The sequence below is a fragment of the Gymnoscopelus microlampas genome (assembly GCF_963454915.1).
Source record: "Gymnoscopelus microlampas genome assembly, chromosome: 14".
In the NCBI taxonomy this organism is placed as follows: domain Eukaryota; kingdom Metazoa; phylum Chordata; class Actinopteri; order Myctophiformes; family Myctophidae; genus Gymnoscopelus; species Gymnoscopelus microlampas.
Window position 1 is genome coordinate 42,211,979 of NC_139951.1, and position 21,698 is coordinate 42,233,676.

Consider the following 21,698-nt stretch of genomic DNA (forward strand, 5'->3'; position numbering starts at 1 on the left):
AAGGACCCCCATAACTCTGAAAGAGTACAAAAGGGACCAAATGTCCATTTGGTCCCTTTTGTACTCTTTCAGAGTTACCTTAGTTCAGTGGTTCTCAAACTCTTTAATGTTTTTATTAAAGGATCCCCATAACTCTGAAAGTAGTAGAGTACAAATGGGACCGAATGGACCATTTGTACACTCTCAGAGTTACAGACCTGTAAAGGTCCATTTAGCAAGGAACTCTGGGGGTCCCTGGACCCCAATTTGAGAACCACTACCCTCAGAGTCATGATTAGACTAAACCGTTTTAAGCCCGGTGTTGCATGCCAACAAAAAGGCATGATATTTTAAAACGTTTTAAAACAACAAACAAAAAAAAGGAACGGATTTGGACATGGATGGGAGCGTACCAATTTTTAAGTTAGCCAACAGGTATGTGTGGAGTGTTCAATTTGCTGGTATTCTAGAGGGGTGCAGACTGAGCTATAGACTAACATGCTTATTACTCTATTATCGCCTCATGCACCGCCTAGTTGAACTGCAGCTACACTGTAGTAATGCATTCACTGTTGATATCCTCCCTTTTAAAAGGTAATGCCTTTGTGTGTGTGTGTGTGTGTGTGCTTTTATCACTATACTTGTGAGGGGCAAATGTCCCCAGAAGTATAGTAGAATTTGAGAAATAGACGTAATTCGTTGTTAGTTGTGTTGTGCATCTACAAACGTGTAGATCTACTATTTTTGGCTTCGGGGTTAGGCTTCAAAAAACAAAACAAAAAGCGTTAAAATGGAATTCATAAAATCACAGACCTAAAATGTTGAGGTCCTCACAAGTATAGTAATACATATGTGCGTATGTGTGTGTGCGTGCACGCACGTGTGTGTGTAAACCATGAACTAATCTTAACATATCGATATCATCCACTTTATAGTAAACAACACAACAAATAAAACACGGCACATCGACGACAAGGTGAGCCAATACCCGGAAATGATACAAAAACAAAACCCTCAACTAAAATTCACAAAACGAGGAGAACAAAGGGTTAAGCCTGGGCTGTCACAAAACGAAAAAAATAAAAATAAATAGCAGATATACAAGCTCACAACGCGTCACTTCGTGCCGCGCTGCAAGCTTGTACATCTGCTATGTTTGAACATTGTTTAAAAAAATCTTGAAAGTGTGAGAACTACTTGATTTAGAAGGCAGCTGTAGAATCGGCCTCAGGTCTTAATGGTTTACGCCAGGGGTCTTCAACAGGGGGTCCGGGACCCCTAGGGGGTCCTCAGAGTTACTACAGGGGGTCCGCCTAATCTTTGTGTGATAGGATTTCTTTTTTTACCGTAACCACTTGAACTCTAGCATCCTTTTTTCTGAGGAGAGCTTTAGCCAAAAATAGCCGATCTACAAGCTCACAACGCCTCGCTGCGAGGCGTTGTGAGCTTGTAGATCGGCTATTTTTGGCAAAGAGTTATTCACCTGTTTCTTGGCTGTGTGTTTTCCACTTCCTGTCGGATTTCATTGGATATAATTAGTCATCTGACCGGTTTCATTGGATTTCATTGGATCAACAGACAGGAAGTGGAACACAGTGAAAAGCCTAGGAAACAGGTGGATAGGTGTAGAGGGGAAAAAAGAGCAGACCAAGTAAACAAAAAAAAAGTTGAATCTGTAACACAATTTTATACAATATAGAGGGGGTCCCTGCTTCATCTCTCTCTCAGCTAGGGGGTCCTTGGCCTGAAAAGGTTGAAGACCCCTGGTTTAAGCCCTATATACTGTACTTCTAGTAAGATAAATACTTGGGGGCCCGGACCCCAGGCTGGGAACCATTGGCCTATTAGGGCATAGCAATGACGGCCATTTTGTGGTGGCATTTTTCCCCAAAGAGATTTCCGAAAATATTTGTATAAATTATATTACGCCTGGAACCAAGCCATCTAGGCTACTGGTGAATCATGACCATAAAACAGTGGTTTTCAACCAGTGGTCCGGGGACCACCAGTGGTCCTTGAGAGAGTTCCAGGGGGTCCCCAGCTAAATGATAGATTTGATAGAAATGATAGAACCAAATGGATCCTTATGGGTCTGTAACTCTGAGTGTGTACAAATGGAACCAAATGGACCCGTATTAACATTGATTTTATAATAAAAATTGGGGTCCCAGAGATAGAAATGCCATTAAATGGGGGTCTGTAGCCTAATGCATGTTAAACTGCGGTTCCTTGAAATTAAAATGGTTGGGAATCACTGCTAGACCCGTACAAATCGTCTCTCATTGGGGGTCCCTGGCATATCTTTTCAAATGGGGGTCCCTGGGCTAATGTGTGTCAATTTGGGGGGTCCTTGACGCAAAAAAGGTTGAAAACCACTGCCATAAAACATTTGATTCTGTGTCAAAAAAGGGTATTTATTAAATATAGTATACAATATAATTAAATATTCAAATATTTTTTTAAAATACAGAATCAAATGTTTTATGGTGACAACTCACCAGGAGACTGGAGGGTGTGGTTCCAAGCTGAGAATAATGCATATGAATATTTTCTCAATGGGAAAAAAATGTATGGGTTTTCTACCTGTGGCACCGCTGCAATGCCCTATAAAATCATGTCACAGTGCGACTTTACAAATCCACTGGATGGATGGATGGTCCCTCACAATAGCAATCACATATTATCACATAGATATAGCAACGTAACCAGCATCAATGCAAATCCATGGTTGATCAAAGTTTTTATCCGGAGATTTGAGCGTAAAAACAAAAAACAGAAACATCATAGAATGCACCATAGGCGTGGCTATTGCTTTTTTTGTTTTTGTTTAACCCTTTAAGACCTGAGGCGATTCTTTAAAAAAAAAGTTTTTTGAAAAAAATAAAAAAAATAAAAACAAGATTTTTCAAAAATAGCAGATCTACAAGCTCGTAGCGCGGCACTCGGTGCCGTGCTATGAGCTTGTATATCTGCTATTTTTTGAATAGCCAAAGACATCTAAAGTGACACAGATGCGTTCCAGGTCTTAATGGGTTTTAATGATGTGAACTTCAAGCCGGGCTGAGATAATACTGGCATGCTAAGCAGGGGTGTAGTGCTACTTTCACAAGTGGGAGAGCGCATCTATACGGCTTTTTACCCTCTACACTCTCTTCACCAAAAAAAAAAGCCTATCTACAGGCAGACAAGTGTGTCAGCTTGTAGATCATCTGCTATTTTTGGCTAATGTTCCCCCCAGAATATGGATGCTGGGGTTCAAGAGGTTAATCAATTGACCAAAACTGAAAAAAAAAAAAAAAGATAAGTGGGGGAGCGTCGCTCCCATGTTCTCCCCCTCCACTACACCCCTGATGGTGTGTTTGAGGATCAGATAAGTTTAAAGACATCATGAAACGACACTTTTAGAGCATATCTAATGGAGAAATAATTCATTCACCTGTGTGATTCCCATAGCTTATATGTTCCTCCTCACGCAGCTGATTCTCATTATGGAGACACTGTTGGGCCGGACGGTGCATTACTAACTTTTCCCATTTTAAAATTAAATAGCACACTAAAACATGTATCTGAAAACATCTGAGGTGACAAAATAGGCAATGCTGTAACATAAACATCCTCCGGCACTGCGGACACAAGGTAGCGTCGTTTTTACATTCCATAGCCCGAGGGGATGGTAGACTGTGATTGGCTGAGATACAACCAGCCACCGTTTGACTGGAATTTTCACAATAAAAGGACGCAAAAAAAAAAGAGCCATTTCATGACGTCTTTAATAAAAGTTCATTGTTCTGAGAGGGGTCGGTGGAGAGGAGGGGGGGGGGGGTATTTTAATATGGGTAACAGAAAAAACAAACAACGCATGTTGTCCGTACATTCCCCATCTACTTCAGTTCCACGTTCACAATCCTCGTCGACCGCCCCCCCTCTCCTTTTACTGAACATTTTGGCCATATTTTGGCCAGGTCCCCCCGCCCCCCCATTTCAGAGTTTATTTAGTGCACCGCTTTGGGTCGCATCCCGAGTCCACCTTCTCAGAGCGGGGTTGGCATGGGTTTGGGTAAAACGACCGCGGCGATGAAGAAGAGTTTGTCAGTAGAACACGGGGTGGAGTGAGAAGAACGGCAGAAAAAAGCTGCATGCAACGCGTCGTGCCGCGTACACCGGAAACAGACGATCTACAAGCTACAAAAGCTTGTAGATCGGGCGATTTCCGATTTGCGCGACACCGGCGCGCAACTAAAATCAGGCGTTTGGTAGTTCTGGCGTAGCTGACTCACTCACCGTTTGCGCCCACCATTCAATCAACACATCACAGACACAGAGATATATTTCATATTAAATCCGATTGCCAATCACAGTAGCCCCTGTAGACTGTTTGGCTGCTAATACACAAAGAGAAGGAGAAGAAAAGAGAAAGGGCAGGACAGGAGAGGAGAGCAGCATCATGTCTCATCGAAAAAGGTACTGCCCGCAAAAAACACAGCTGTCGTTGGTCAAACCAATTAGGTGTTTCTTTGCGGATTAAGTAAACGCAACAGATTTACAAGAGTCACACCGCCTCTTGTCGGACGGCAGCCGTCAGTCACGACACGAAAACGGAAGCGAAAGGGAGAGTCCTGCCCTTGCACAGAGTACAATTGCACAGAGTACGATTGGTTGGGTTTTTTTAAGAGACACCCTTCCGTTGCGCTCTCCTTGCTTTCTGTGGGTGAGAGCGTTTTTTTCGGCGGCAGCCATGGTGTTCATGTCTTGGGGAGATGCTTTGTTTTTTAGGGAGAGGGGAGGAACAAAGCCAAACGAGCCTTTTTCCCAGGTCATCAGCGATGCAGCAATATGGCAGGTTACGGACCTGGCCCTGGGCGGGTTGAGAGTGTGTGTGTGCGTGTGTGTTGAGTGTGTGAGTGTGTGCGTGTGTTGCGCGTGTGCGTGTATACCGGCGCGTTTGCGTGGCGGGTTACACAATGAGTGGTCCGCGACGGGGATGTTTGGGACTCTGGCCGTCCCTCGACTCCGCCCCCTGCTCCTCCAGGTTGATATTACTGGTGGAGACGTGATGGGGGAGGGGCTCCAAAACAGGCCTGTAACCCCCGACGTACATCAGACCTGGGAGAGAGAGAGAGAGAGAGAGAGAGAGAGAAAGAGAGAGTGGAGGGTGACACGAAAAAGGAGGAGAGGGGGAGAGAGCAAGCAAGAGAGGGAGAACGAGATGACATAGAGAGAGAGAGAAAGAATGCAAGAGAAAGTCAGAAAGAGAGATACAGAATATCTCTCTGCTTGCTAATTGTACTGGACCATTGCACTGTGTTGTACTGTCGCCCTCTAAGGGACAGCGGTGTAAGCACATCCCTCTTGGAAGTGGCTGAATTTCAGAAATCACAGAGGTTCTCAAATCTAAGATTGTGTCATTTAAGTGCTGTGCTATGAGCTTGTAGATCTACTATTTTTTTCAAATCATGAAAATTGTTGCAAATCTTTGAATATATATATATTTTGTAACTCAAATCTTTGCTTTGGGGATTCTACAAATGTCTTCTAAATCCATTTCTTTTTTTACTATAATCAGTGGTTCTCAAAGATTTGAGTTACAAATGTTCACTTTAAACATATATATATATATTCAAATATTCACACAAATGTTCACAATTTTTCTAAAATAGCAGATCTACAAGCTCATAGCGCAGCACTCGATTTCTCTGTGGAATTTTCAAGAGAAAAAATTACGGTGTGACCCAGGAGAAGTGGGAGTGACGTCAGGACTTCGGTACTATAATATTTGACAGCTTTAGTTTCTATAAAGGTACCTTGCAGATTTAGATTATTACAACAAAACATATATTAAACACTTAATCCCTTATTTCATACTTAAGCTGCTCTAAAATAGCCGATCTAAAGCGCTTTTAGATCCCCAAAACACATGGCTCTCAGTTTACACACACATTAACGCTCAATGGACCACAATGGAAATAAGCACTCTGGCTTGTTTGTGTTTTATGCTTTTTTTCATAGATCATGTAAAAATGTTCATGTATATGCATTTCTGTCAGCAAAAAGATCGATCGATCAATCAATCAATCAATAGGTCATGGGTTCAGCATGGGGCTTTTTATGATTTGATTTCATTTACTGAATATAACAGATCATATAAAGTCTCACTGTGGCAAATACTGTACATTTTATTGAACATTTTGAGCCTAACACAATAAAATTAAGGAGGAAAACATATTTCCATTGAAGTCCACTTGAAGTCAGCTTTCAGGACAGCAAGACTAGCAGGTTAGTAGCCTTTAGATTAGACATAACTTCTTCTAAAGTTTTCTACAATTCTACAATTTTCTAAAACGTTAGATTTTTTTCAAAAGTTGCAAAAAAAAGCTGATCTTCAAGCTCACAACGCATGGTGTCGCAAAACATAGTGAGCTTGAAGATCTGCTAATTATTTTTTTCAAGTGGGTAAATGGCAGCGCCCACATAAGAATATGATGCTGTTATTAGAGCCACTATAAGCTGTTATTTAGAAGCTATGAGGAATACCTCTCCATTCTGACACTGTGCACAGGGCTATTTATCAAGCCCAGCTATTACCAACCTAGTGAGGATAGTTGGCCCCCAAAGAATTGGCAAAACATTAAGATTTGAATGATAAAATAACATTATTATATATTTAAAAGAGATGGTATTTCTTTTTGAACACCTTGACAAACAATACATTTTTATTGTGATACCGATAAACATGGGAACATAAAGTATACTAGCCCACCCACTTAACCACTTAACGGCATCAAAATCAAATCAAAATGTTTTTGGTATTGTGGAAGAATGGAGTTGTAATTCAAACCCATGTAAGTATGTAATGCTACAGACTAGCCAAAGCAGGGTGTTAAACTGCACAGGAAAAGCAACTACAATTCTTATTCTAATACTTTACATATATTTATATTATACTGTATATATTTTATCGTCTACTCAGGCTTTTGGGAGCACCCCAGACAGTTTTTTTAAGTTGCTTGATTCAGTATTTAGATATTTTTTATATTAATTTTATCAGACACGCCCCCTTCCTATACAAACCCATTGTAACCATGTTAGATGAATCAGAAACGCCCGTCCTTGGTTCTGGTGACTGATATTGTCCTTCTAATATGTGAGGAGACTGTGTTTTTTCAATTACTTTTTTTCATTTATTTATTTTTTGAAAATGAAAAAAAAGAAATACAATAAAAAAACATTTTTAAAATAAATTAAAAAAGTAATCAAAAAAACCACGGCCCCCTCACGTATTAGGAGGGCAGGGTGAGTCACCAGAACCAAGGACAGGTGTTTTTGATGAATCTAACATGTTAAAAATTGAGTGTCTGATAAAATGAATATCAAATATCTAAATACTGAATCAAACAACCTAAAAACGGTCTGGGGGCTCACAAAAGCCTGAGTAGACGATAAAATGACCCAAAGTTTTATTCAAAGTGAAATATCCCTTTATTCCTATAACCGATCAATAAGAAATGTATCCAATAAAATATTAGCAAAACGAAGGAAAAATATATAAATTGCTCCATATTACCATATTTTAAAACAATGTTATGGTGTACCCAATCACACAGCAAAAATAGCTATTTTTCACAACGTATCATGACACGTTGTGAGCTCAGCGTTGTAGATCAGCTATTTTCGCTTGACACCATCATAGGACAAAGTATATCGTCGCTGTCGAGCAGAAACCTTGTATCTCCATATTTCAACTTTTTATATTCTTTTCGTAAATGAATGTCATAGTTGATCATACAAGAGTGTCAAACTAAAGTTGTGAAAATAGCAGATTGCATGTTGTAGAGCTATTTTCACAATATTTATTTTTACCCATTTAGATCTGGAAAGTATATGCCTTGTTATACCTTTCAATCCGGGAAAGCATCTGTGTCATTTTAGATGTTGCTATGTATATAGCAACATGAATTTTCTTTTTAAAAAAATATTAAGTATTTAAGTTCTTCAGAAAATTACGATTTAGAAGGCGTTTTTAAAATCGGCCTCAAGTCTAAATGGGTTAAAATAGTAATAAAAAGGGACAGTTTTGGACATACAAGGTTTCCACCCCACAGCGATGAGATAATAGCTAGTGGTTAAAGAGCATCATTAAAAAGAAAAAGAAAAAAGTAAGTTAGGAAGAGAATCATTAGTCATTAGTCCCCACTTTTAGGCAACACCTAATCTATCAGCTAACTCTATCTGTCTCCATCATACCTATTCCTCAATGTTGACCGGACACGAGTCCTCATCTGTCCATCCAAAAGAGAGAGAGAGAGCACAAACCCAGGGGGAGGAGGAGGAGGGAGAGAACGCACAACAAGGACAACATCCAGGGAGAAGACACACACAGTATGAAGTGATGGGGAGGAGGAGGAGGGAAGGAGAGATAACACAACACTTTTTTACAGCAGTTTCTCAAAGTGGGGTCTGAGTTGGGGACCCCCCAGGTGTCCTCCTCCTTGGAGGTTGGTTCAAGGGGGTCCCCAGCAAAATCAGAAACAGCTTTAACCCTTTAAGACCTGAGGCGATTCTTAAAAAAAAGTTTTTTGAAAAAAAAAAATATATTTTTTTTTTCAAGATTTTTCAAAAATAGCAGATCTACAAGGTCATAGCGCGGCACTCGGTGCCGCGCTATGAGCTTGTATATCTGCTATTTTTGAATAGTCAAAGAAATCTAAAGTGACACAGATGCGTTCCAGGTCTTAATGGGTTTGAGCTCGCAGATATCTGCTTATTTTTTTTTAAAGTTCTGAAAAATCTTGACAAAATCTTGACAAATGTTCTCTTATGGGGGTACAAAGTCTTTTCAGACAGGGGGGTCCGCGGCCAAATACATATCGTCTCTGTCGGGGGGAAACCTCATATGTCCAAAACCGTTACTTTTCCAGGATTCGTGGCGCGTTTCAAGCTTGTCGATCTGCTATTTTTTAATACTTTTGTGTACACTATAGTAAGTAGAGCGTTAATTAAGAGGTTTCTGCCCCGACAGCAACAATATACAGTAAATCTGGGGGTCCTTGACGTGGAAATGACTGAGAGTCCCTGTTTTACAGCTCACAAAGAGAATACTGTACATCACACCACATCCAGCACAGAATGTCACAGGTTGAGAGGGGGTGGTGTTGGGCACAGCAGTGGCGGCCATTTTGTGGTGCCACATATAGAAAAACCATTCATTTTTCCCATAAAGATTTCCAAAAATATTTATATAAATTATTTTAATCTTGGAACCAAGCCATCCATTCAGGCTCCTGGTGAATCATGACCATAAAACATTTGATTCTGTGTCAAAAAAATATTTTAATATAAAGGTAGGGTAAGTGATTTTCTTTGGTTAAAATAAGTGTTAAATAGCTCTATATTCTGATAGTACTCATTGCTATAGAGTGTTTGTTCAGTAAAAGGAGTCTCCTTGTCTCTCCACCTCTTTATAAAACAGAAAATGCATTTTCTTTTCAGTTTCAGTTTCATTTCCAATTTTATCCAATCAGGATAGAGAACTCAATCAGGATATAGATTAAACAAGTGCAATTGGAAGTGATGACACTAAGAAATGAGCAGACAAAATTGGAACTGGAACACTATAAAAATGAACCTTAAAAATGGGTACTTTCTCCTGATTGGCTGATATTTTGACACCTACCAGAAAATGTATTTTCTGTTTATTAAAGAGCTGGAGAGACGGGGAGACTCCTGTTACTGAACAAACACTCTATAGCAATGATTACTATCAGAATAGTAGTGCTTTAACCTTTTAACAAAATACTTTTTGTTTTAACAAAAAAATATCACTTACCCTACCTTTAATTATACGATATACCATATTTAATAATACCCTTCTTTTTTTTTTAGGCACAGAATTAAATGTTTATGGTCATGATTCACCAGCAGCCTGGATGGATCTCTACGGGGGAAATGCATGGGTTTTATATCTGTGGCACCACAAAATGGCCGCCACTGCTATGCCGTGTTAGGGGGCATGAGGGGATTTTGAGGGGTACAGGAGGGTTGGGGACAGGGGTGGGGGCTACATGAACGATGCTGAGCGCTGGCTTCCTGGGGTGACGTCCCAACGGCTTTGAACCCCAAATTAGCTTGACTTCAAAATGTTCAGGTTAATGGGATACCAATTTTATCCAATCAGGAGAGAGAGAACTCGTACAAGATACAGGATAAATGAGTGAAATTGGAAATTATTGTGACACAAAGAAATGAGCAGAAAAAATTGGAACTGGAACTCTCTTCTGATTGGATGAAATTGGCAACCCACCTGAAAATGTATTTTCTGTTTATTAAAGAGCTGGAGAGACAGGGAGAATCCTGCTATAACAAACACTCTATAGCAATGATTAATATCAGAATATGGAGCTTTAACATAACAAAAAAACTCTTTGTTTTAACTAAGAAATATCACTTACACAGTGTAAGTTACACTACCGTTAATGGTTCAGTAAGTGATGTTTTTTTGTCAAAATAAGTGTTAAATAAATAGCTCAGTAACAGAGGTCTCCCTGTCTCTCCAGCTTGTTTTCAGTAAATAGTAAATATATTTTTACGTAGGGATACCAATTTAATCCAATCAGGGAAGATAGCTCATACAGGATACAGGATAAACAAGTTGTACCGTAAGTCATTGGTTCTCAAAGTGGGGTCCGGGGACCCCCAGGGGTCCTTGAGGGAGTTCCAGGGGGTCCCCAGCTAAATGATAGATTAGGCACCAAATGGACCCTTATGGGTCTGTAACTCTGAGAGTGTACAAATGGAACCAAATGGCCCTAACGGGTCCATTTGGTTCCATTTGTACACTCTCAGAGTTAAATTGACATAGATTTTACAATATAAATTGCGGCCCAAGTGATAGAAATGGCATTAAATGGGGGTCTGTAGCCCTAATGCATGTCAAACTGGGGGTCCTTGAAATTAAAATGGTTGAGAATCACTGCTAGAGCCGTAAAAAAAAATCTTCTCTTATGGGGGTCCCTGGCATATCTTTTGAAATGGGGGTCCGCGGGTTAATAAGTGTCAATTTGGGGGTCCTTAACATGAAAAAGTTTGAGAACAACCACTGCCGTAAGTGATGGAATTTGTTTTTCATGAGCAGACAAAACTGGAACACAAGCTGATAGATAATGTTTGTGGGGTTTTCTCTCCTGATTGGATGAAATGTGTACTTACTTACTTACTTTACTGGATGAAATGTGTAACCCACCTGAAGTTATATTTTCTGTTTACTAAAGAGCAGGAGAGACAGGGAGGCCCCCTGTTACTGAACATAATATAGATATAGTGCTTTAATAGTTAAGCTTTAACTTTCTTAACACGAAATGTTTTGTTACAACCAGAAAAATATCACCTGCAGCACCTTTAAAAACAATTGTAATCCGATGATGAGCAGTAGTTCCAATAATTGTTTCGTTGCTCTAGTTAAATGCTGAACAGACCAACGCCCTTCGCTCTCATCGCAGTAGCCCATCCAGCAGTGTATGACTACAAAGAGAGGGGGGGTGTGTGAGGGGGGGGATATAGAGGGATGGATGGATGGATGGAAGAAAGGGTTGCAGATGTTTGGCAAAGCGGCTCGGAGCTGACAAGACACTGAACATGAACTCGAACCCCAGGATATGGCCCGGTCTCTCTCACGTCAGCACGCACACACACACTATCACTCAAAACATCATGCAAACAGAAGCACATACACCAAAATAATACACTGACACACACATACTGTACTCGCTCACACACGCACACACACCACAGCTTTCACTGGGGGCAGGAGAGGAGAGTGCACAACTACCCACAAGTGAAAGCACAGCAACAACAACAACAACAACAACACCGAAGCACCACAACACCAAAGGGTAAGTAAGGGGAATGACCAACGAGGAAAGCCTAAATTAGGCTGAAGTCTCTGGACTCTGGTAGCTGCCGAGGGTACCTCTGAGTCTCATTCAAATATTGATTGGAAGGAACCCATTCTGTTTCCCCTGCTGCACTCCCTTCCAGCTAACTGCCCATGCTGGGGGGGGAGATGGTTGCCACATCTGCTTACATCCACCTTTCTGGAACACCAAACTGAAACCTCTCTTATTTCTGCCTGGCATTACTGACAGTTGCCACTCATGCAGCAATTATCCTATGCTGTTACTTTCCCCAATCTTTCTCTCCTCTCCTCAGCCCTCATTGGTCCATGTTCGGTAAGGTTTGCCACTCACCGGCGAATCGGCTGTCGGGAGCCTGCTCATTATCCAGCCCCAAAGAGGGCGTGTCACAGAGGGCGACGCCCTGATTGTTATTGGCCAACTCTGGACACCTGCTCCGCCCACCTGCAAGCGAGGGCAAAGGTCAAACAAGAGCAGCCAGGCACAGCAGGGGGGTGGGGGGAGGAGGGGCAGTGGTTCTCAAAGTTGGGTCCGGGGACACCCAGGAGTTCTTGAGGGGGTTCCAGGGGGTCCCCAGCACAATTAGTTAATATAGCATAAAGATCAGTTTAACCACTTACACCTACATACATTAGCTATTTGAAAATAGCTGATCTACAATATCACACATAAAAGTATTGGCATCAACCGTGCACTGCCGCAATGTGAAGTGAGCTTGTAGATCGGCTACTTTCAAAGAGATCTGGAATATTTACGCAAATCTTGTGTGGGAGGTCCCTGGCACAAAATGTGTTCAGATGGGGGTCTGTGACCAAATGCTAATTTTGGGGGTCCTTGATATGAAAAGGTTTGAGAACCACTGGGGTAGGGGTTGGATGTGGGGGGATGGGGGTGGGGTTGGTGGTAACCGGGGCGGCCATGCTGGAACGGCAATAACAGCACATTATTGCGTTAGAACAGTGCTCCTCTAATGCACTGCTTCTCAAACTTAATGTACTAGTTAGTGTACCCCTGCTAGAATATTTGTTCAGCTCAGTATCCACTTCTTTCAACGGCACAAAACCTTCTCATTTATTTTGTTTGGCTAGAATTAATATATATATATATATAAAAAAATAAAACTCAGGCTAGGTAAAAACCACTGAGGCAGCAAGCTAGCTGCCAACGTGTGTCATACTGTATGTTAGTTTCCAGGTTTAACTGGATTTATGGACGTGGGATGAATTTTTCATCACCGGTATCAGACAAAATAATATATTGAAATGTTCCGAGTATAGATAGGATACTACACAAAGTATCCGTGGTGGTACTAGCCCATAAAATAAAATAAAACGCTACCATCATTGCTGCCTTTTCTAGCATGATGTAGTGGCAGGCGTTACGCTTGCGTGCACGCGTGCTGGTGTGCTCTGCGTGTGCGTGCTTCCACGTGCGTGCTCATGACGGGAAAAGATGAGTGAAAAGCCGGCAGCTCAGCACAGACAAGGACGCAGGTTGAGTGGGCAACTTACATTTTTTTTAACACAACTCATTCAGTGCCAAACTTATTTCTGGCTTTATCATCCCTGTGCCAAGGCCAAAAATACATTGTAAAAAAAAAGTGCTTAGGAAGCGAGATACAGCCTTTTTCAGTAAGATGTTAAACAAGAAGTGAAAGGAGCAGCAAATCTTCAAATCATGATATCTTGGGTTCTGAACATTTTTTTTCATGACGTCGGCGACGTCATTGGCACTCTGGGCTTATAAAAACTTGACGTCGGCGACGTCAATGGCACTGAATGAGTTAAATCACTTTTTTTATTATGAAAAAAAAAAGAAGAATAAATGTAGGCTTTGGAAAATGGTCGGAAATAATGCAAAAAGTATACACAGTAAATCATTATCAGACCTAATTTTATCCTTCCACTTCTTCCACTTTAAAAATGATTATATGTATTTAACCCCCAATTTTCGAAAATAAATATGACATAAAATGAATAATAAAATAATAAAATAATAAAATAAAATAATAATGAATTAAAAAAGAGCTCTCAGGTGCCCACTGTTCCAGTTGCCCATAGAGGCGCGGTGCGGGACTACAGTGCAGGTGTCTACGTGTGTCACATATAGGTGGATGGGCGTGGATTGACATGCAGATTAATCTGCAAAATAAAAGCGGTGAAAATATGCATGAAACAACTGAATTTGAGGTTCAATGAGAACGCTTACGGGGTGACAATTGCCATTCCCCAGGGACCCCAAATTACGCCCATGGGTGATGGCAGCTTCACGTCCTCTTTGGGACGTGACACAGAGGAAGGGTTTTCAACTAGCAACCACCAGCACTGTCAGTAGTTCTCTCTGTCTCTCCCTCTCTCATTCACACGTACTGTACCGCAACACAGAAAACACACAACCAAATACACAGCAGTTTACTCAGCCCCTCAACACAAGCACGCACGCACGCACGCACGCACACACACACACTCTCACACACACATACATGGACACACGCTAACATACAGAGAAGTGACGCACGCAGCACTGCGGATGGTGCATGTAAAGCACGTTCTTTTCAGAATGCGACAGTTCAAAAAGCGCATGCGGGCTGCGGAACGCCGCGAGCGCAAATAAGAACGCTAAACCTCACACAAACAAATACACAAAGCGCACACAAGTTATTTATAAAGCGGTGCAAGAGCATGCAAATTGTAATAAGCATGATGCTGCGTGCAAGAGAACCTTGTTTATCGGAAGCACACCTGCAACATCCTAAACCAAGTCGTCCAGTGGTTCTAAAATATTTTCAAAGTCAAGGACCACCAAATAAATATGTATTTGGCAGCGGACCGTCATCTGAAAATATTTTGTGCCAGGGGACACCCATACAAGATTTATGTTGTTAAAGTTTAAAAACTTTCTAGATTTGTTAGTTAGTTAGTTAGTTAGTTAGTTAGTTAGTTAGTTAGTTAGTTAGTTAGTTAGTTAGTTAGTTAGTTAGTTAGTTAGTTAGTTAGTTAGTTAGTTAGTAGCAGCAATTACAAACTGCAGATTGGATATTTTCAAGAAAGCTGATATATACGGTTAAACAGTTTTTTATGCTATATAAACTAATTTAGCTGGGGACCCCCTGGAATCTCTTCAAGGACCCCCTGGGGGTTCCCGCGGACCCCCACTTTAAGCAAATGTCTCGACCTCCACTGAAAGGTGTTCTGATAAACAAGGCTCTAGTGCAGGGATATGAGAAAGCCTTCAATTCAGTTTCCTATCGTCGCTGTCGGGCAGAAACCTTGTATCTCCATAAAACAATTGAAAAGTAATTTTTTTTTTAGACATACAAGGTTTCCAACCGACAGGGACGATATGTTTGTGCATATTGCTATTCTGCAGATTTTCAGCCCAAGCTGAAGCATTTTGAAAGGCATGTGTAGAGGACATTGTCCAATGTATGGGTTAGCGTTATACGGCCATGTTAGGAGGAAAAAAAACAACTGAGTGCTGCAGGAATAATTGAGCACAACTGATTGCATGAGCTGTACCAATCACAACTGTATGTGTGTGTGTGTGTGTGCCTGATTTATACGCGGTTGCTCAGCGTGGTGCGCAATACAGGCACGTAACAAAGTATAAATCACTCCTCAGCGCATCGTGCACATTAGTAAATTGTAGTTTGAGCTAATGTGTGTAATGACCTAAAATATGAATAAAAACTAAAATGAACAATCCAAAATGAACTAAAAAGAATAGAATTTCATGTAAAATCATGGTCTTTAATTTTATCACCATCATGTCTGATGTCATGCTTTCTTTCATCAGCTTCTATAAATCAAGGCTTTCCTCATAATCCAAATAAAACAAAAACTACATAAAAACAAGTTCCTAAAACTAAAACTACTTATGCACACAGTAAAAACTAACTCAAACTAAACTGCAAACAAATGCAGTTTAGTTCCATGCACTAAAACTAATGCAGTTTAGTTTTATGCACTAACACTAATGGAGTTTAGTTTTATGCACTTAAAACGAATGCCTATTTCAAAATGATAATCACTCTTATGAAGCCTTTGCTCAGGAAGGAAAGCAATGTTCAGTCTTTTTTTTTTCTCCCTCACATGGCCCAAAGAGTGACAAAGAGGGACAAGGAAAGGTGACAGTTCCAAGGGTGAAAGGTGAGTGTTGGTTTCCATAGTTACCCTTATCGTGAGACGGGGAGCGGCGATCGTCTTCTGTGACGTCATTTCCCTGGTGGCACGACAAGGGACAGACAGACAGACAGACAGACAGACAGACAGACAGACAGAGGGACAGAGGGACAGAGGGACAGAGGGACAGACGGACAGACGGACAGACGGACAGACAGAAAGAGAGTAAGGGTAAATTCAGACGGCAGCGATTTTTCTCTGCACCGTTCGAATGCTTCATTTGCTCTGTTGTCGTATGACGGAAATAGCCGATCTACAAGCTCATAATGCATGCAAGCTTGTAGACCTGCTATTTTTGGTGAGCGACGCACCGTCGTACGAGGAAATATAAATTGGGCTCAAAGCGCTTTCGTCTCGTTACCTTAACAAATCTTTAGTCTGAACCAGGCTTAATTGATTCTACTACACTTTTTTATTGTGTGACATTGACAGTACACTCCACCAGGGGGTGTCTGGGTGGCATAGAGGTGAAATACTCACCTGATTATTAGTGATTCTGAACCTGTTTCATTTGACGGACCCCCAGTTTGATATGCATTAGGCCACGGACCCCTATTTGATTAAAAAAAAAAAAAGTACATATATATATATATATCTTTGGGACCCCAAGATCCTCAGTGTTTATTTCATTCTGAGACTGAGCAAAATGGAACCGAATGGATTTATAGAATCTCAGAACAAGATTTTTTTTTTTTTTTTAATTAAGCTTGGGCAGATACAGACTTTATGAACAACATTCAAAGAACCTATCACTGATCTGCAGCTACTGTACGTACTCAGTCAGGAGTATATATAAACTGAATGTTGGATGATTACATGTCCTTGAGCTTTATGGGATTACAGTCACATGAGGAGGTGTTTGTTCAGCCTCTTCTTAAATCCAGGAACACTATTTGATGTAATGTCTCCAACAACAGCAGGGGGAGGCTGTTACATGTTTTTATAGCAGAGTGGAGAAAGCTCCTATCAAGGCATTTGGTGTTTGACTTGAGGACTTCCAGGGCGTGGCTTGGTGGTACCGGCTCTGGGTGATTCGACCTGGCATGTGAGCTCGGGGTAGCAGCGATTTGAGATCCTCTGGACAGCTGGGGAGTGTGCATCTTGTAAAGAAAACAGTTGTTGCAGCAACTGTTCTATACGATGACTCAGCTTACTGATGATGGCATACTGCTGCAAGTCCTCATCCACCCCAATGAATTTTAAAAAGCCATTTTTTGGATAATGTCTAGCTGCTGTGGGACACTGATCAAGGCCAAGACACAGATAGGCAGGGTACAAGCCCAATGAAGGGTTTTTATTCAACCTCTTAGCTCAGAGAGCTCTTGTTATTACGTTATTCGGCAAACTTAAATCATAATAGGGAAATCAACATAAATTCCTCCCAGGTCTGGGGACATTTTCCATTCACATTCACATTTGGTGTTTAAAGCTCGATCCATCAGGTTGCCTATGAAAATAAAAGAGACATTCTTTTAGTTCTCAAATTCACACACAAAGTCATTTAACGGTGTAGGGAATTTAATGTGGGATCTCACTCACCGCCCGAAAGCACCTGTCCAGTCACCAGGAGAGCCAGTGGAGAATGAGGCAGAGTGGCTGCGCTTTTAAATGTTTGTGGGCCACACCTAGCTGGCCAGCGCAGGTGTGCGGAGTTGGGGCTGATTCATGATGAGGACCGGTAGGTACCGCCCCTCTATGACGTGTCCCAGGCTGCGCTGCTGTCTGTCTGGCCTCTCTCTGCCTCTCTCCCACTGCTTCTCCCTGGTGAGGTGCTTACCTGTCGGGCGGCGCCCTAGTGAGACTCCACATATCCCCCCCCTAAGCCCACCGCCTGTGCCGGGGGCTTCATTTCCTTCCTCCTCATACATCCTGGACAGGGCGTCTGCGTGCGGGATGTCCTTTCCAGGCCGGTGCTCCACCCTAAAGTTGTAGTCCTGGAGTTCCAAGAACCAGCGCGTCACCCTCGCGTTCCTGTCCTTGTTTGTCGCCATCCACTTCAATGGTGCGTGATCTGTAATGAGAGTGAAAGTGCGTCCCCATAGATAGTAGCGGAGGTGGTGTATGGCCCACTTCACCGCCAAACACTCTTTTTCAACTGTTGCATAGTTTTTCTCGTGGTCTAACAGCTTCCTGCTCACATACGTCACTGGGTGTTCCTCGCCATCGATGACCTGGGCGAGGACCGCTCCAAGCCCGGTGCCGGACGCGTCCGTGTGCAGGAGGAACGGCTGGCTGAAGTCGGGGGCCTTTAACACCGGCTCCTCACAGAGTGCGCTCTTCAGCCGCTGAAACGCCGTCTCCGTTTCGTCCGTCCAGGTTACGTGGTGCGGTAGTTTCTGCCTGGTTAACTCATACAGCGGGGCTGCAACAGTAGAGTAATTGTTAATAAACTTCTGATAATATGATATTAGTCCGAGAAACGACTTTACTTGTTTTTTCGTAGTGGGACGGGGCCAGTCCCGAACGCGCTCCACCTTGCGCGTCTGTGGCTTCACACAGCCCCGGCCAATCGTGTAGCCGAGGTAGTCGGTCTCGGTCAGCCCGAGACGGCACTTCTTGGCGTTGGCGGTCAGCCCGGCGCGTCTGAGGGCCTCGATTACTGCGTCTAGGTGCTGTAGGTGTCGGCCCCAGTCGCAGCTGTGTACGACGATGTCGTCCAGGTAGGCTGCGGCGTAGGCGCGGTGCGGCCGCAGGATTCGGTCCATGAGCCGCTGGAACGTGGCGGGGGCCCCGTGTACGCCGAACGGCAGCACCGTGTACTGGTAGAGGCCCTCGGGTGTGGAGAAGGCCGTCTTTGCTTTGGCCCGGTCCGTCAGTGGTACCTGCCAGTACCCCTTGGTCAGGTCGAGGGTGCTGACGAACCGGGCCGGGCCGAGGCGCTCGATGAGCTCATCGACGCGCGGCATCGGATAGGCGTCGAACGTGGAAACGTCATTCAGCTTCCTGAAATCGTTGCAGAACCGCAGGGAGCCGTCTGGCTTGGGGACGATAACAATGGGGCTGGACCAGGGGCTGTACGACTCCTCGATGACGCCGAGCTCCAACATCTTGGCCACCTCTTCTTTAATCGCCACCCGTCTAGCTTCTGGAATCCGGTAGGGCCGTTGGCGCACCACTTTCCCTGGCGTGGTGCGTATGTCATGCCGTATGGCGTTCGTCCGTCCAGGCAGGTCGGAGAATACGTCTCGGCTCCGTCCCAGCAGCTCCTTGACGTCCTGGCTCTGCGCGGGGGAGAGGTCCTCTCCGAGGGGAACCGGGGGCAGGCACGGCGGGGCGGACGTGGCGAGTAGGGCGGGTAGGGACAGCGGCGGCGTGGCGTTCCATTTCTTCAATATGTTGATGTGGTATATCTGGTGGCCCTTCCTCCGGCCGGGCTGTGCCACCTTATAGTCGACGGGCCCCATCTTCTCGACCACCTCATACGGCCCTTGCCATTTGGCGAGGAATTTGCACTCGCTGCTGGGAACGAGGACCAACACCTTCTCCCCCACCTGGAGCTCACGGAGAGTGGCGCCCCGGTTGTACGTGCGCGCCTGGTCCCGCTGCGCCTGCTCCATATGCTCACGCACCAGGGGCCAGATCGCCTTGGCCCTGGCCTGGAGGCGCTCAATGTGGTCCACGACGCTGCGGTGGGGGGAGGGTTGACTCTCCCAGGTCTCCTTGGCGATGTCGAGCAATCCACGGGGTCTCCTGCCGTACACCAGTTCGAAGGGGGAGAACCCCGTGGACGCCTGCGGCACTTCCCTGATGGCAAACAGTACAAAAGGGATCAACTGGTCCCAGTCTTTCCCATCAACAGTGGTTAGTTTTTTCAACATTTTCTTTAGTGTCTGATTAAATCTCTCCACGAGACCGTCAGTCTGAGGGTGATATACAGAGGTGCGTATACGTTTCACTTTTAGCCATTTGTACAGCAGCGTCATAACCCTCGACATAAAACACGTGCCTTGATCAGTAAGGACCTCCTCGGCTATCCCCACCCGGCTAAACATCATCATAAGTTCGTGGGCCACGGCTTTGGCCGAGGCGGTCCGTAGGGGAATGGCCTCTGGATATCGAGTGGCATAATCAAGAATTACCAGAATGTAGCGGTGTCCGCGGCCGGACTTTGGCAGCGGGCCCACGATGTCCATGGCGAGACGTGAGAATGGCGTGCTGATGATGGGTAGCGGGACCAGTGGGTTGTGGAACGTGGGTCGGGGGGCGGACTTCTGACACTCCGGGCAGCCCTTGCAAAAATCTTCCACGGCCCGCTTAACACCGGGCCAGTAGAAGCGGGCTAGAATGCGCTCGTGTGTCTTTTTCACCCCCAGGTGAGCACCCAACTGGTGCGTGTGTGCTAGGTACAGGACTCGTGACACATATGATTTAGGCACAAGCAGTTGTTCTAACGTTTCCCCCCCCTCGTCTATCACTCCTCTATACAATAGTCCATTTTTAACAAGAAAGTACGGGGGCTTTAGTGTACTCACCCCGTCACATTTCTTCCCATCAATGGCGGCGACACTCTGACGCGCCATCTCCAGCGTGGGATCGCACCACTGGGCGGTGGCGTACTCCCCCCCCCTCGGGGTTTCGGGCGACTCGGGCCTGGGGAATTCGGCGAACGGGTCGGGGTCGCTCGCCGCAGTCGAGACGGCGCGGCCTGGCGGAGAATGGACCTCCTCTTCTCCTGCGCTCGCCTCCTCGTCGTCCGCTGCTGGGGCGCCTGGAGCCTCTTCTGGTGAGGCGCCGCTCTCGGAGCCGGGGGAGGTGGGCCGAAACGCCGGGCAGGCGTGTAGTGGAGCTGGGGGTCCGCTGCGCTCTGCGCGGCGGCGTCGTCGGTGGGGCGGCTTCTTTTGCAGGCCGGGCTTCCAGTACCGCTCGAATAGGACGCAGTCCACGCCGATCAACAGCGGCACGGGGAGGTTCGGCACCACCCCCGCTGGCACCACGGCGTCTCCCCGTGGTGTCTGGACCCGCAGCTGCGTCACCGGGTAGTGGCGGACGTCGCCGTGTACACACGACACGGGCACGGTGGCGGTGGAGAGGCGGCCTGCCAGGTCGGCGCGGACCAGGGTGACGGCGCTGCCCGAGTCGAGGAGCGCGTGGGCGTCAGCGCCGTCTATCTTCACCGGCAGTCGGGCGTGGCGTCGAGGTCCAGTACCGGTGTGCAGGCAGGGGCGAGCCGGGTCGGAGCTGGCGGCGGTCCCCATTGACACGTCGCGGTCTCGGTCGGGGCAGGACCAGGAAATGTGGTCGGCTTGGCCACATACATAGCAGCGTCTCTGCTGGGCGCCCCGGCCGGGGCCCTCGGCGACGGCCGCGTCGGTGCGGTTGGTGGACGGCGGTGGCGGCTGGGCCCTCCGGCGGTCACGGCTGGGTTTTTCGTCTGGCGCCGTCTTGGGTGCGTCAGCGCGCGTGGACCTCATCATCTCAACGCTGACTTGGTGATTTTCCAACAGAGCTACGAGGGCCTCCAGTGAGGTTGGGCTCACCTGCGAGGCGTAGCGGCGTGCGTCGGGCGGCAAGGATCGGATGCATCTGTCAATGACGATTCGGTCAATTATGGGTGGCTCTCCTCCACTCGTCAGCCAGCTGTGCGTGGTGCGTAACAGGCTCGCTATTTGGGGCCGAGGTGGCTGGGCCGGCT

The 21,698-nt window shown here is 45.0% G+C and overlaps 1 protein-coding gene across 5 annotated transcripts in view; it reads right to left on the reverse strand.

Moving 5' to 3' along the window:
- Window positions 1–3,013: 3,013 nt before the first annotated feature.
- rnf157 (ring finger protein 157) overlaps window positions 3,014–21,698 on the reverse strand; it is a 52,101-nt gene continuing 33,416 nt past the window's right edge. For 2 of the 5 annotated variants that reach the window (XM_084077400.1, XM_084077399.1), the window contains exons 17-19: window positions 16,058–16,106; window positions 12,219–12,329; window positions 3,014–5,082 (exon numbers count right to left, since the gene is read on the reverse strand). In XM_084077400.1, the coding sequence (XP_083933526.1) occupies window positions 4,934–5,082; window positions 12,219–12,329; window positions 16,058–16,106 (309 nt within the window). In that variant the 3' untranslated portion in view covers window positions 3,014–4,933. Of the gene's footprint in view, window positions 5,083–8,220; window positions 8,256–12,218; window positions 12,330–16,057; window positions 16,107–21,698 lie in introns of all 5 variants that reach the window. The other 3 variants (XM_084077402.1, XM_084077403.1, XM_084077401.1) reach the window with 3 other exon arrangements.